This window comes from Durio zibethinus, chromosome 18 (genome assembly GCF_047325235.1).
Source record: "Durio zibethinus cultivar Kanyao isolate XHJ-2024 chromosome 18, ASM4732523v1, whole genome shotgun sequence".
Lineage (NCBI taxonomy): Eukaryota > Viridiplantae > Streptophyta > Magnoliopsida > Malvales > Malvaceae > Durio > Durio zibethinus.
In genome coordinates this window covers 10249483-10266261 of record NC_143179.1, presented here as the reverse complement: position 1 = coordinate 10266261, position 16779 = coordinate 10249483, and the positions used below count along the sequence as shown (strand labels likewise).

At 35.2% G+C, this 16779-nt stretch overlaps 1 protein-coding gene across 2 annotated transcripts; it reads right to left on the bottom strand.

Moving 5' to 3' along the window:
* Nucleotides 1-6438: 6438 nt before the first annotated feature.
* Nucleotides 6439-15993, bottom strand: LOC111299464 (DDB1- and CUL4-associated factor homolog 1-like). Of its 2 annotated transcripts, none has more exons than XM_022894663.2 (14): nucleotides 15545-15993; nucleotides 14974-15052; nucleotides 14628-14744; nucleotides 14351-14529; nucleotides 13354-14224; nucleotides 13138-13235; nucleotides 12599-13022; nucleotides 11692-12373; nucleotides 11480-11613; nucleotides 10702-11256; nucleotides 10372-10482; nucleotides 9504-9622; nucleotides 7765-9379; nucleotides 6439-7330 (listed from the first exon to the last, which is right to left on the bottom strand). In XM_022894663.2, the coding sequence occupies exons 1-14, from the start codon at nucleotides 15805-15807 to the stop codon at nucleotides 6635-6637; spliced, it is 5943 nt and encodes a 1980-aa protein (XP_022750398.2). In that variant the 5' UTR covers nucleotides 15808-15993; the 3' UTR covers nucleotides 6439-6634. The 2 variants fall into 2 exon arrangements, with proteins under 2 accessions (XP_022750398.2, XP_022750399.2); XM_022894664.2 differs by having other exon boundaries at nucleotides 11480-11662; nucleotides 11771-12373.
* Between the last annotated feature and the right edge of the window lie 786 nt (nucleotides 15994-16779).

Genomic DNA, 16779 nt, shown 5'->3' with positions numbered 1-16779 from the left:
CAATTAAGGTATGGATGCATAAAGATAAGGTTAAAACTACGTTGTTGGAGAATCAAATGAATGATAGTGATACAAAGCCATCTACAAGTAAAAAGGGGACTGAAATGGAAAAAGTCAAGGTAACAGAAACTATCTCCGCTACTAAGAATACGACAAGGCAGCAACACAAAACCATTCTGCTAAAGCTAATTCTGCAAATAGATTTGCTATATTAGAGTCCATAAAGGAATTAGACACTATAAGGCATGAAATTAGTGATTCTGAAGGAATAATTGATGGGATGATTCTTCATTCACCAAAGAAGCCTAGAACTGCAGCTGCTGGGGTGGCAGGTTGATGAAGGATATCAAAAGCAAAAAGAAAGGACCAATTGATAAAGGAAAGAAGCAAGTAAAGGCAGGCACTTCTGCCTTGGGAGGTTATACTTCTAATTCTCCAATATGAATTGGTTAATATGGGACACTAGAGGATTTAACTATTCTTTAAAATGAAAAGATGTATTAAATAGAATACAAAGATTAAATATTGATTTGGTTTGTTTAATTGAAACAAGGGTCAAACAACATCGGATGCAGGCCGTACTGGACAGTAATTTTCATGGTTAGGGTATGTACCCTAACTACTCAGAAGCATGCAATGGGAGGATTTGGATACCGTGGAAACCACATGTGCAGGTTGACATGGTGAACCTCACTGATCAAAGTATTACCTGTAGTATGTTCATTGAAAGTCAAAAAAATTTTTTCTCTGCTATATATGAGAGTAATAATGAAGCTGAGAAGAGGAGGCTATGGTCACACTTGCTATCTTTAAAAGGAATAATTTTTTATAGTCCCTAGATCCTAGCTGGTGATTTCAATGTTATTGCATACCCTTCAGAGAATTCAGATTTCAATGGCTCTCAAATAGCCAATTCAAATATGAAAGAGTTACATGATTGCATGACTCAGCTAGCATTGTTTGATCACGTAGTAACTGGGCCTCTATTCACGTGGACTAATTATCAGCAAGAAAGCCATCTAGCAAGAAAGTTGGATAGGGTACTAATAAATGACTCACGACTTACTTCTTTTGCAAAATCACGTGGAGTTAATTGCTCCTGAAGTATCAGACCATTGTGCTGCACTGATAAAACTTAATATGGCTTGGTATTCCCCTCTCAAACCATTTAAGTTTTTTAATTTCTAGACGAGGAACCAAGAGTTTAAGAACATAGTTGAAAACTCTTAGAAATTGCCAGTGACAAAAAAGCCATTGTCTAAATTGCACAAGAAATTAAAAAGACTGAAGTTGGAGTTAAGAAAGTACAACAACTTGCATTACGGGGATGTAACAGCAAAGGTAGAGGAAAAAAGAAAAGAGCTGCAGGCTGTACAGATAGAAATATTGACAATTACCCCAAGCATTGAAATGATTAAATTTGAAAGTACCTTATCCAAAGAACTGAAGGAGTTAATGGAAGCCGAAAAGAGTTATTATAGGCAAAAATCCAGGACAACTTGGATACAAGAAGGAGAGCAAAACGCAAGATTCTTTCATAAAATGGTTGCAGCCAAACAAAAAAGAAGCATGATAAGAGTACATGTTGATGCTGAAGGGAACTAACTAGAAAAATTTTTGCAAATTTCCAGGGAAGTAGTATCATTCTTCCAAAAACTGATTGGTACACCCGATAAGGAATTTAAAGTTTGTTCACAAGAATTTTTTACTGAACTTCTTCAAGTTTCAATATCTTTTGAGGATCAAGATACACTCATAAGCCCAGTGCTGAAAAAAGAAATCAAAACTGTTATGTTCTTTATGAACAGTGAAAAAGCTCCTAGTCTTAATGGATACACAACCCATTTCTTCAAGCAATCTTGGTCCATTGTTGGTAAGAATGTTACAAATGCTATATTGCACTTCTTTCAAACTGGGCATATACTTTCTGCATTTAACTCAACCATTATCACATTAGTTCCAAAGTGTGCAAATCCAAGCAGGATTAGAGATTACAGGGCCATATCATGTTGTACTATCATTTACAAATGCATTACTAGGATTTTGGCAAATAAGCTTAAAATTATCCTACCAAATATCATAAGCAAAAGTCAAAGTGCTTTTGTAGAAGGGAGAAGCATTATAGACAATTTGCTTATGGCACAGGAGATGGTAAAAGGATATGGTAGAACCACATTATCCCCAAAGTGTGCTTTAAAGATTAATTTCCAAAAGGCTTTCGATACATTGGATTGAAATTTTATGCACAACATTTTGGCAACCATTGGATTGCCTTTAAAATTTATAAGCTGGATCAACATCTGTATTACAACCCTAATTTTTTCTATATCACTTAATGGAGGGCTAGTGGGCTATTTTCAAGGAGCTAGAGGAATAAGGCAAAGGGATTCACTCTCCTCATATCTATTTGCTTTAGTAATGAATGTGCTGTCAAGAATGCTAGATGAAGCTGTCAAGTTTGAAGTGTTTGCCTATCATCCTAAGTGCATGAAAATCAAGCTTACACATTTATGTTTTGCGGATAATTTGCTGATTTTTGCAAAGGAAAGCAAAGATTCAATCATTAGTGTCAATGTGGTTATACAAGCTTTCTACTTGTTCTCAAGGCTACTAAATTGTGAAAAAAGTGAGATATATGCCATAAGAATAGGCAGGGAAACGATCCAATCAATTCAATAAGCCATAGGATTCAAAGTAGGCTTATTCTCTGTCAAATACTTAGGAGTCCCACTAGTCACCAAAAGATTCATTATAAAAGATTATGCCCCATTACTTGAGAAGATCATAGCTAGGATTAAAGAATAGACTGGTAAGTACTTATCTTATGCTGGAAGACTATAGTTAATCTAGTCAGTACTCTTTAGCTTACACAATTATTGGTGTAAACATTTTATATTTCCTAAGCATGTGTTAAAAAGATCAATCAGCTATGCTCTAGCTTCTTTTAGAAAGGTCAGGAAAGGATTGCCAGAGGAGCTAAAGTCAATTAGGAAGCCATTTGCCACCCTATGTCTGAAAGAGGGTTGGGTATCAAAAACACACTAACTTGGAACAAGGCATGCATGATGAGGAATATTTGGTCTATTTTCTCAAAAGTAGGATCTATATGGATAGCTTGGATTAAAGCCTATGTCTTGAAAAGCATAAGTGTATGGCAAGTTGAACCACAGCAAGGTAATAGTTAGGGCTAGAGAAAACTACTTCAGCTTCAAACTACTGCACACCAATTCATAAAACAAAAAAATGGTATTAAGGTGTGGCCTGTTCTTAGCAATGATTATTTTATAACATCGGTTTGGAATGAGATAAGGTCTAAGCAAAAAAAGGTTAAGTGGCACAGACTAATCTAGTTTCAATATCATATCCTTAAGCATTCAATGTTGCATGGATGACTATACTAAATAAACTTCCAACAAAAGATAAATTGAGGAATTTGAGAGTAAAGGTGGATGAAAGGTGTTGCCTATGTCAACATAGGAGGGAATCCAGGGACCACCTATTTTTTAATTGTGAATATGCAAAATTCGGTGTGGAGAAGGGTATTGCAATCATGCAAGATTGACAGAGTAGTCAGAGAGTGGATTGAAGAATTGAAATGAGCAATGACAAGGATAAAAGGCAAAGCACTGATATCAGTAGTATTGCACATTGCTTGGAATGCTCATATATACTATATATGGAGAGAAATGAACTATAGATTATTCAAGAATAAAAAAGGAATAGAAGAACAAGTGTATGAGCTGATTAAAAAAGCTATTAGGACTCGATTACATGGATTGCATTCAATTATTACTGACCTAATTAACAAGATTTTGTGTGATGCTTGGAATATAAATAAAGCTATATTGCATAATAGTTAGAATATGATTTGATTGTATATATAAAATGTATGTACTATAGCAATTTTATTGCTTCTTTTGGATAAATAAAATACAACTTATCCAAAAAAAAAAAAAAAACCTAAGAAAAAGATTTCAACAAAAAAACTAAAAAAAATTAAGTTGTATTGAAAAAAGAATTATGTTGAAATCAATAAAAAATTAAATTGAAAAAAAATCAAAATAGGTTTCATGAAAAAAATACAAATCCTATATGTTAAAATAAAAATGTGGGCCTTTAAAAAATGCTTGAAGGTGAGTCTCACTTCTTGAAAAAGATTTATTTAAAAAAATTAAAGAAATTACACGTATCAACTTAAAAAAATAATATAAATGACAAGAGGTGCATAGTACATATTCATACATATAAAATAATTACATGCACAAATAAATTGAGTCATAATTATATATGAATATAGTATTTGTATTAAATAAAAAAAAAGAAAAATATGGGTCCTACAATTAAAAAGTAAAAAATTACAAAAATAAAGAAAATTGATTGGAAAAAAAATAAATCAAGGTATAGATCCTATATCAAAAAACAAAAAAACAAAAAAAAACAAAGACTTTGAGCCCAATACCCTTAAAAAGTTTTTTTTTTTTTTAAAGGGTGAATCCCTAGAATTTTAAAATTTAAAACAAAAAAAAAATTCTTTAATTGGATGAAAAAAATATAACCAAGGTATAAGTCTGACAAAAAAAACAAAAAATAGACCCTACACTTTTAAAATTTTGAAAAAATAAGTAAGTCTCATAAATAACCAAAAATCGAAGAAAAAAATTTAAATAAAGGTGTGAGTCTCACACTAATAAAATAAAATTTAATAAAAAATGGGCCCCACACCTTTAAAAAATAAATAAATAAACAAAGGTGTGACTCCCACACCAAAAAATAAATTTTAATAAAAAAAGAGCCTTACAATTTAAAAAATAAAATAAAAATAGGCAGGTTTCATCCAAAAAATAAATATCATATAAGTAAGAAGAGCCCACACTAACCATTATCATTTTCTGACTTGGGCAAACCAAGTCACGGGGTTGAACTGCAACCATAAGACTAAGATTGCAATTGTCTAGTTTAATTGTTCAAACCCAAAAATGGTAAAATAAAAACCCATAATAATGTGCAAAGGGAATTATGCACCCAAATCTTTTCTCTATACATCCCCCTTTTTTTTTTTTATGTAAGTGAAATTATTAAAATATCCATCTCACAAATTTTATTGCTTTTAAAAATTTATTTCCGAAAAATTATAGCACATTTCAAAAGTGAAAATTTGTTATTACACTTTTCATAAATATATTTTCAAATGAATTAAAATTTTATAAAAATCATAAAAAAAGAAATTTTGGTAAAATTATTTGTAAATAAGTGTAAAGAAAAAAGTTTTATTAAAAAAATCATAAATTTTAAAATTAATAAAAAATTATTTTTACTATTTTCTTCTTAAAAAAAGAATATTATCTTACTTTTATTATTTTTTGTATCGATTATTAAAATTTTATAATAGTTTTAACTAAACAAAACTTCTTAGAGAAATCTCTTAATCTATTTATCACAATAAATTTATCTAATTATTATATTAGATTTTGATAAAATTATATAATATTCAATAATATTATTTATACTATCTCTTTATTCATAAACATGCAATACTTGTAAAGAAGATCTTTTAACTTTGAGTTTGTTCTAATTTTTCCGACACTCTTCCAACCAGTTCTCAAATTCATATGTGATCGATCGAAAACATGGCAATGGTGATTTTGTAACATTTTGACAAAATTATATAATATTTAGTAACATTATTTATATAGTTTTAAAGAGTTTCAACTCTTATATGTTGATCAATTTTTAAAAATTTTTATCACTTTTTCTAACATCACGAGATAAAATATTTAATTAAAATTTTATAAGATTTTTTTAAAAATTTAAAATAGTAAAAATAATTTATTATTAACTTCAAAATTTATGATTTTTTAATAATAACTTTTTTATTACATTAATTTATATATAATTTTATCAATTTTTTTAAAATAACTTTTCATAAATTTTCACTTTTTTATTTTAAGAATTATATTTTCAAAAAATATTATGATTTTTCAAAAATACATTTTCAAAAGTTATTATAACTTTTTTCGAAGAAAATTTTAAAAATTTTGTTAAAAATATTTAAATAATTTCACTTATAAACAATTAAAAAAAAAGAATGAAATATATTTCTCCGCATGTGAAGACCCACGTAATAATATTTAATTACCAAGTAATTAATTAGAGCCTGGCCGTGGGAGGAAGAAAGTACCAAGAATCGAGAAATTCGTCAAACAAGAATATGTACTCCTGCAATAATCACATTTTCTTGTTAAAGAAAAAGAGGAAGAAGAATCAAGAATTAATTCAAACTTCAACCCATGGAAGCAAAGGAGCTGCTTGGAAAACAAAGATTTGAACATGGACGCCAGTGCCCATTTCCTGACGATTCTGAACAATTGGGGCTTCGCCGCAATCGCCTCTATAGCCTACTACAGTCCATTCTATTCCCACATCAAAATCAAAATACAGTAGAAGAAATCTTTTTTTCTTTAATTAGTAACAGAAAGCCAGCGACGGATCAAAACTTTTCGAGGCAGTAACAGATCCTGAAAATTTTCTCGAGTAAAAAATTTGGCAAAGGAGAAAAACAATAAAAATTAAAAACATTTCGATTTTCCACTATTCTAAAAGCATGATGACCAGCATTTTTGCCTATCATGTCAAATTAGAAACCAAAGCCATTACCCATAGAATCCTCTTCATCACCACTGCTAAAAGATTCGACCAACCGGCTGTCATCGTCATCATCCTCACCCTCAGTCACAATCTCCAATATTCCACCTCCACCATCGAAGTCTCCATCATTCATGATAAAATCCCCATCATCATCATCATCAAGCTCACTCACACCGTCATCATCCTCATTGCTCATTTCATCTGCATCACTTTCACCATCCCCATTGATATCTGGCCCAAGTATTGGGTCTACATCGGCATCATCATCATCATCTTCGTCCTCATCACTTTCTACATCATCAGGATCAGAATCATCATCAGTTGGCCTTCGACGACCAATTTCGTAAACTCTGGCCGATGAAAACATCTCTTCTTGGTCATCCATTGTGATCAACCCAACAAAGGAATCGGTTGGTTCAGTTGCAAAGTCGAGAACACATCGATCCACTGGAATAGTGGCAATATCAGAGTAATTGATGGCATCTAATGTGCGGAATGCAGCAAATAGAGGTTGCTTCACACGACGGGTGTGGACTGCTGACATCACGTCTTCAAGATTTCTCCTCAGGATTGCGTAAATTACATCCCCACGTGCATTGAAGGTTATTGCTGTTTGGTCTAAAGAAGGTACACTTCGGAGTAGCCTGAACTTCCGCAAATCCCAAACCTCGGAATTTATGATAACCTGTTGAAAGGTAAAATATTAACCAAAGATTAAAAGCAAATTTAAGAAGAAAAGGAAAAAGGGCAAATATATTTAAGAAAGCTTCAATTAACAGACCATGCACACTAAAACTACATCTTGCATTGCAAAACAACTAAAAAAATGAACTCGTCTAAAAATTCGAGTCCACTAAAGAAGGCCTACAAAAATTAGAAAGGGCTGGAACAATCCACCCAACTTCTGACGTTTCAATGGACATGTTTCCATTTGCACTGTCCACATACAAACAGACCACCCTAGTGAACCATCTAAATTAAAGACTTAAGATACGGTCCACAAAGAATTTGAATGGTGTGATGAAAATGCTTTATAACAAAGAGTTTAAAGAGATAGCACCTGATAAAAAACACCTTAAGCCAAAAAAATAAATCTATGGTAGAGACGGAGTTCTATACCTCGTTCCCAGCAGGATGAAAACCACCACCACCATAATCTGTAAACTGATCAAAGCGATGAACAGGACCTGGGACCCGGCGATCCCATAAAACACCATTCCACAGCAGCATAGTATCAGATGGATTAAAATGTATAAGAGAATATACATGACTACGACCTGTAGAATTATCTGACACATCAGAAAGCTTCAATTCCAACTGGTAGGTCTGGATATCATAAAGGAGAATTTCTCGCTGGGTGGAATCTGCGGATAGGGCAGAAAAAATGCTCCCGGAATTGCTGAACCTAGCAGCCTTGCAGCCTTCAAATGAATGCATAGCCCTGCCTGAGACAGAGGCATCCCACAACCGCACATCCTGAGAGCTTGATGAGAGAACCATTTGGGTCTCACCAGAAAAATATGACTGAACAAGAGTCACAGGAAGCTGGTGGCCTGTGTAGCTGTTCAGCACATTGTTGCTGTTAGAATAAAAAATTTTTAAATCCCCAGCATGGCTACCAACTGCAATATGGGAGGAGTCCCCCAGAAAAGAGACACATGTCAACAAAGTGCCAGCATCTTCCCTGCAAGTTCTCCATGGCCTGAATCTACTGTAAACGAACTGACGATCCCTGCGATTTCCATGGACTCCACCATAACCACTCCTGAACTCACGAGTACCAAGCCGGGAAGTGATATTTGATGGTGCATCAAAGCTTCGTTTTGGCTCAGGACAAACATGTGGATGTAAAAGAGAGAGTGGTGGAAGAGTCGTTATAGGAGCAGGGCACTGACGATGCTGGTGCTTTAGATACTGAACAACTATAGTGTCGAGACTCAAACATTCTGAGCTGCTGGGTTGGGGATCATTTAGAGGCCCAACTTGGGAGGAAGGTGTCATCTGTCCCACATGAGAGCTACCACATAGGTTGTCATCTGACAAATCAATTAAGCTGCTCGGTGTTGCTCGAACATGTTGATCCCTTAATGTAGAAGTTGGCGTCAATGCAGCAGCATCTGCAAGCAGACAATTTCTACAACTAGCATTGGGTGTCAGATAAACAGGAGACCGTGGTCCATGATCACCAGTGTTGAATCGCTTGCCAGAAAATGTCAATCCAGTATCCTTTAACTCGAATAATTTTCTTTTCATTGGCAACACAAGAAGAGTCTTACATTGCAATTCTGAATCAACGTTACTTTTCAGAATTGATTCCATCAGAGTTTCTGAAACACTTGCTGGTAAAGGACATGTTTTTGAACTAGTGACTACTTTCCTAACAGATGGTGGTTGGGAATCTTGGGAATGGAAGTGATTTCTTGGTTGTAAACCAAAAGTGGGAGAGAAAACAAGTGATCTCTTCTTTAAAGATAAAGTTGAATCACACTTCAAATTAATATCATCATCCCGGACAGCAATCTTTGATCTGCTGGAAAGAAATCCACCAGAGATACGACCTGAGGGCCACTGGAGTTGTATTGAAGGAGTATCTTGCGTGGAGGCTTGGTGTGCAAGAGATGAAGGGGCCACCAAGGATGGCAAAGGTGTCAATTGAGCTTCTTTCAGAAGTGAAGCTGCAGTTTCAGGCAGACCAGATGCCTGCAGATGTTCATGTATGAGAAGCAAAAGCTCCCTGCAGTTTGATAAGCATGTGCATACAACAGAACGGAATAAGTAAGAGTCCAAACAAATCAAATAATGGAACAGAGAAGAGTAGAATTAGATGATGAATCATAAAATGTCACTGGAAAAATTACCTGGAATGGTAAGTAATAGGAGTGGCAGCAGCTATAGCAGCTCTCTCTATCCGCCTCAATGTAGGTGTAGCAGCATCTGTAGCTGCCAACGTACTTGCACGCCCAGAATTTGTAACAATCTAACACACCATAGACAAATGCTGAGAATTAATCTCCTATAAACAAAATCTGTTCACCAAAAAATCATTTTCATTTATTGAGACAATAGGCTTAAGTTATGCATGCATTAGAGAGGGAATAAAAAAATACTTAATATAACAATCAATAATAATGCTTTCAGTCCAGTGAAACTAATATTAAATAAATAAAAGAAACATAAATACTCACCACCAAGTATCATAGAGCAGAAGATGCTGCAACTGAATCATCGAAAGCAAGTTATTCTGAAACCTGTTCTAATATGTAGCATATGATGCTAAATTCTGCCACTAATTAAAATAAATTGGGCTTGAACAATGGCTCAATATTTTGTTCCAAAAAAAATTTTCATTTTGCATTTTGGTAAAAGAGATGTCAACTTTCAAGTGTTTATGATTGACAGTTCTATACCAATCACTTCTTGTTCTTGATTGAATATTTGAGGCGTCATCACAAGGTGAATAATGAGGCATCAAAAAAAAAAGCAACGAGTCTAAGGTTAATTATAAAGAATCTTTAATCTCCCATTGAAGAAAACCAGGTTGTAAAAGAGCAACTCTGTACGCACAACTGTTTGCAAAATTCAGGCCAGAAGATAATAAGCATAGCTTTTGAAGTAAGCTATTCTAATCACTTTAGGCGACAGGCATGACATAGCAGTAGAAGAAAATACCCATTTTAACAAAAAATAGCATGCAACCAGTCTCAAGTAGCAGGTACGGATACTTACAGCAATTAGCTCAATTGCCACCTGGGCAAGTTCAGATTGCCACCTGCCTTGCTCAGTTCCAGGTGTCTGGCCACCTGAATCTCGAATCAGTTCAGATAGCTTCTTGCCAACCTAGAACAATGAAGAGTTGAAACTAGTAGCATTAACCAATGAGTAGATCAACATATCAAATATATCATAACAATATTCATCTTTTTCAGCGTAAGCAATGAGATAGGGAGTGAAGCAGTGAACCTTTGAATGCAGAGAAATATGACAAATGGTAAAAAAGCAAGTAAAACTACAAAGAAGATATTAATCAAATAGAATGTGGCAATAATCCGTTTTTACCTGAAGCTTGGTCAATATATGTGCAATTGTCTCGTCTCTAGCTAAACCAAGCAAGACTCTGCATGCAAGGGCACGAAGACAATCCAAAGCAGCAGGAGGTGAATATATGCGGGGTTGGAGGAGATGCAGTAGAACTTTTATGCCATTATTGGCACGGACAACCTCTCTCGCTTGACGATATCCTTGTTCTAATTGTGCAGCAAGGCCGGCACAACCTGCTGCAGCACCTAAGGATATTCTACGATCTCCAACCAACCCAGACGGAGCAGCAGAAACAGTTGTTTGAGCAGTACCGCTGAACAACTGGGTGCCAGATGCAGTGCCCCTGTCTACCAAACTCGACTCTCCACTTCGCTCCCTCATCTCACTCTGGTTAGGCAGGTAAACAGCTCGATCCAAAATATTGCATTCTGCATTTCTAGTTTCCACAACAGGACCATTTGTGGTTTGACCAGAAGCTAACTGCTGACCTTGAGCTAATAAGGATGGTTTATTGCTGATTGAAGGTGGAGGACAAACTAGGTTAATTAAAACATTAAGAGCTGGCTGTATAATCTGCAAGTACACAATAAAAAGGAGATGAAGATTAGTGGCTAAACCAGTAAACATACAAGTCATAAGTCAGATTTCAACATCCAAAATAGCAACGGTACTATCAAAGTCATAAACATGAAATAACAAAAATAGTCCTTGTAAGCGATAGTGTTATTTGCTAGAACAAGAATAAGAACAATAAGATCAACAATAATGACATTGCAATATCAAAGCACATGCCCACCTCAGGGTCCACAAGGCTACTAGCGCTATTTGCTGCATCCAAAATAACCGCTATGCCAATGCGATTATTGCTCAGCGTGGCATTTACAATCATCTTGCGGCTGACTGGCACCAATGTAACAATGTGCAGAACACCTAGAGCATACTGTAGTAAGTCATGCAGGTATCGCTCAACAGGAGGGGCCTACAAAGATTACAAGAGGAATACATTACCCAAAGATGAGGCAGAAAATGATAAACCAAGGGGCAGGAGGGGGAAGGGGGGCTGATGTAGAAGTTTGATGCAGGACACCTGACACAATTCCAACATGGTAATATGTCCATTACAGCTTAAGAACTTCTCAACAGCAGACCAACGAGTTCTCACAAATGCAGGACCCAGCTTGCGATCCTTCTGCAACTGCAGAAACACGGCATCCATAGCCTCATTGCTAATGTCGAGCGGCTTATATGCTGCCCTGATGCTTGGAATACTCCGTGCCCCACTCCGGTTACTTTTATTTGGGCGTATGGAATCCACAAGCAAAAGAAGATGAGCTCGGAAGTATTGCCGCAAAGCAACACATGCATGATAAGCTATCTGCTTTTCTGAGGGAGTCAGCACATCTGATGGCGATCTATCATTTCGAAATGATGTTGTTCCAGACAAGCCTAATGCACCGGAATTTGCCCCAAATCTTACTGAGGCAACATCATTTAAAAGGCCCAGTAGTTTCTGTAAGCCATCTTGAGTGTCAAAAGCATCAAGCACCGCTCTGAAGACAAATGCAGCAGCAAAAAATAATGCTGCATTTTTCCTAGCTTGATCCTGGGGGCATTCAAGAAGTTGGATAGCTAACTCGACCACCTGGTGGGCAATATCAGAAGGAAGCGCGCAGACACGTTCCATTATTCTCTAGAAGAACACGAAGAAAAGAACATTTTATACATCGTAATGTATAAGGCTCAAAAGGCATAATTTCTAATAATACTCTCATGTCAGTAGAATCAACCTCCAAATATAGTTATAAAACTTAAGTTAAACTTTTATGGTAATTCCTAAAATTTAGGAAATTAAAAGACACTGCATATAGGATGATAATACACAATAAATTCCAAATTTTAAGTTTACATTAATTACCTGAAGTGAACCGATAGTATATAAGCAAGAAGACAGACCAAAACAATTTTGAGCAACTCTTGGAATAGCAAGCAGTTTTTGCGTGCCACCCCTATCAACAAATAATGCAGCAAACTTCCGATGGGCAGCTAAAGCGCAAATTAGCTTCATCACATCAGGCAAAAGAGAAGTAGCCTTTGATGCTTCTTCGAACTTGGAACTTTGTTGCAAGAGGGCAAGGCAAACATCTACACCCTTTTCATGCAGTACAGGCCCAAGGACTTCAACATATTCACCTAAAGTCTCAAGGCACTGAATACAGTATCTTTCTCTCAAATGTGCCAGCAGCTCAACATTGGGAATAAAATACTCTTCAACGTCCTCACTTACTTCTGTTTCCACAGCACTTTTATTTATTGGATCAGCACTTGTACTAGTGGAGTCCCTGTGAGCAACAAATGAGGTGTATTACCAGTTGCACTAGGAAATGAAAACCCAAATATATCAACTGAATTGCGAGCATTATGACTTCGTAAAGTCTGTCAGCTAGAAATACCCACCTTGAAACTTCAATGGCATTAGCAGCATCAACAACAGTAGATGCAGCTTTGGAAGCAGCCAATAATGCAGCTTCTTCATTGTTAGTAGTTTTGAACTCCTGAGGATAGAAAGCAGAAATAATTGATAATAAATCTCTGAAACGCAACCCAAAAGAATTTTTTACGGGGGGAAAAGGAAAAATGAAAAAGAGCAGAATCATGAGAACAGCCTTGTACCTCTAAAGCGGCGCACTTGACAACTTCAGCTGCAGCTTCACCAGCTGCTTTGACAGCTTCAACAGGTGCGTTGGCTGCCCTAGCTTCAGCTTCAGCAGCTCTAACCGCTTTTTTTACCAGATCAGAGAAGTCTTTACTTCCAACCCTGCATCCTTGAAAGCATTCATCATTATCCTCCCTTTCCAATACCAGATTATCAGCGTTGGTCTTTCCAACACACTTCTTTCCCTCCAACACCTTTCTCGCATCTAAATGTTTAGACAAACTTCTGTCTCTCATACTATGTGTCAGTCCAAAAGGACTACCAGAGCCTGGAGAGATTAGCGATTGTTCATTCTCTATAATCCCTTCAGTGGTCCTTCCCTTACCTCTAGACCTAGCTGAACCACGGTTTATCCTGCGCCTCGAGGAGTCATCTCTCCCATTTTCATCAACTTCTCCATATCTCATTTTTCCATCACGAATATCTCGAATATACCATCTTTCCTCGCTATCAGCATCCACATCATGCATGTTAACCACCTCAGTCACCCCATCAGGTAGTTGTCTGTCACCAACACAACACTCCTCTCCACATGATTGCCGACTAGTGCTTCGTTCTCGATCCCACTCAGCACAATGATCATTGAAAGATTGCTCATCTATTATTCTGGCATCATCTATATGAATTGTCTCTAGAACCTGCCGAACCCTCCCTCGACCTTCATCTCGACTTCTGAAAGAAGTGGCACCGGATAAACTCTTAGTTTGAGATAAATGGCAGGCATCATTTTGACCTACAGTAATCTCCCCAAGGACACGCACACGAAGATAATGCATAAGCTTAGCAGACAATCCAGAAGTTAACACATCTTCCACTACTTGACCACCACTGCAAAATTCAGTAATGCTAAGAATAATCAGAAGGAGCATACAACAAGAATAATGGAAGAATGACAACACCAGGTACATAAGAACAGAATAAAGAGTGCACCATAAACATTAAGTAGAAGCAGACCTCGCCAAACACACAGCAAGAAGTCCAGTGGAATAGGTTTTTAAAATTTCAACATCTGAGGCTTCCTTTCTAGCCAAGTCTTGCTTGCAATTGTGATCTTCAATAGAAAATCTAGCAGTCTCATTCATCACCCAAGCTTTGATGTTCTCCAAAACTGGTTCTTCAAAAACATGAGGATACTGTGACCCAATTACAGCACATCCAGTCAGAAAAGATCACATAAAGTTGAGAGAGTTGAGAGAAATTAAATAATTTGACCAAAAAAAGAAAATCTCACAATCCAAGTAAGAGAGCAGCTTAGAAGAAGTCTAGCAGCAGCCGCCTGGACAGAGGTTGAATATCTACTCTCAGAAAGAAACTTTGATGATATCAAATCAAAAAATTCGTCATTCTCCTGAGAGCAAATGGAAATGCTCCAAGTAAGAACTTAATCAAATGAGTAATAATGTTCTCAAAAATCACATCATATATAGTCTAAATAACAATAAAATAAAATGAAAAAAGGAAAGCTGCATGAAATTACATTAAAAAAAAATTATTGAAATTATAATAATAACAAACTTACCTATGAAATGGGGAAAAGGGGGGAAAACAAAAAGGATCAATATAGAAAAGTTAATTACCCTGACTAAGCTCCCCAACCGCCCAACATTATGAGAGGCACGACCATTGCTGGAAGAAGGACCATTCTCTTCAAGGTATCTAAAATTAAATATAAAGAGGATACAAAACATTGAATCGAAAATAAATACCATTACTAGATAATAAGAAAGAATGAAAAGCAATATGGACATAACTGCTCATCCATACATTTTACATATCAACCTCTCAATAAGCTTAAAACATCTACCGTATGCAGTTTGTTCTGGTTCATTTGAACCACAATAAGGTCTTAAAATCTTGTTTCAGTTTTTAGGGAACCAGGATTGGAATTTCTGAGATAGCACAGTTATAGCCGAACATTTCTTCCACCTCTAAACTATGTTTAATCGAACTTTGTAAGTAATTGATTTCGTAACTTAGCATTGGACGAAAGGATGGGGAATACGTAAGGATAAAAGTATACTAGTATTAAATTACACTGTGCGAGAATTTCCTTAGCTTAGCTGTTTATTATAAATAAATTTAAAAGTATTAGTAAAAAAAAAGATAAATAAATATATATATATATATAGAGAGAGAGAGAGGACATACAGAGACTCCTGAGTTTCGATAAGAGAGACCAGGGCATGAAGCACCGTAGGATTAGGGTTATCGGGAGAAGAAGTGATCTTTTCCATGAGAGCCTGCGCCTTTGCCATTAATTCCTCGTCTTCCCTCCTCCCTTCTTCTTTCTCCTCCTCGTCTTCTTCTTCTTGCTGCTCCTCTCTTTCCACAGGCTGTTGCTCTTCCGTTTGATTCTGGTTATCATTTTGATTGGGATTGGGAGCCTGGCCGTGATTGGACATATCCTCCATGTTTAAGCTATTTGGTAATTTCAAATTTTTTTTACAGTTGCAAGAAAAAAAAAAAAACCAATAAATGCTACCAATGAATTACTATGATGAAAAAGAATGGTCCATCAAAGCAAAAAAATTAAAGGTGATAGGTCCGAGGGTGTAACGAGTAAAGAGAAGATTTCTCTTCCTCGACACAATTGGAATGGGAAAAACCTCAAACCTTCGCTATTTTCCGCTTTTATCAGCGAAGGAGGGAGAAAGGGCAAAGGGGATCCCCAGCTTCCCGATTATACCCGACGCCCAACCCACTTCTATTCGGGTCCCAGCCCGGTTCTTTTCTATTATTATTTTTATTACTTTATTATTTTTTATTAAAATTTTAAATATCATCATATATAATATTACATTACAATATACATATTTACATTATTTATTTACGTATAATTTTATGTGATCAATTTATATTATTGATACATAAGATACTTATTTAATTGTAGTTAACTATCAAATAACCTTATTATTTAAATTTAAAAAATGTTTCTAATCTTAAAATTACATTTATCCAAATTTTTTATGTTAAACAATTTATAATCTTTACCCTCATTTAAATGAGACAAGATTATTTGGATCATTACAATGAAAAAAAATAAAAATGAAATCTCATTTAAAATTAACATGAATATTTTTTTATATATAAATATATATTCTTTATCTTGCATTTAAACTTTATAAGTACATTGTAAAACAATTTTGAAGTTTTGGATTTCATTTATTTATTTATTTGTTTGCTTGTTTGTTTATTAATTAATTAATTATTATTATTATTATATATTATGTAAAGCATGGATATATTTAAATTTTACATTTTTATTATTATATTTGTAATATATGATTTCAACATTTTTCATCTTAAATTAATTGATTTTTGTATAATAATTAGTAAAATTAAATGTATACATAAAATATATGCATTATTATGATTTGTATGGT

What these genes read in the sequence shown, in the direction of transcription:
- LOC111299464 (XM_022894663.2), bottom strand. Translation starts at nt 15,807, where the DNA reads ATGGAGGATATGTCCAATCACGGCCAGGCTCCCAATCCCAATCAAAAT. An exon ending in ATTTTCTGCCTCATCTTTGG is followed by an intron (nt 11,614 to 11,691) that starts GTAATGTATTCC and finishes AGTATGCTCTAG; the next exon opens with GTGTTCTGCACATTGTTACA. An exon ending in GTAGCCTTGTGGACCCTGAG is followed by an intron (nt 11,257 to 11,479) that starts GTGGGCATGTGC and finishes GTGTACTTGCAG; the next exon opens with ATTATACAGCCAGCTCTTAA.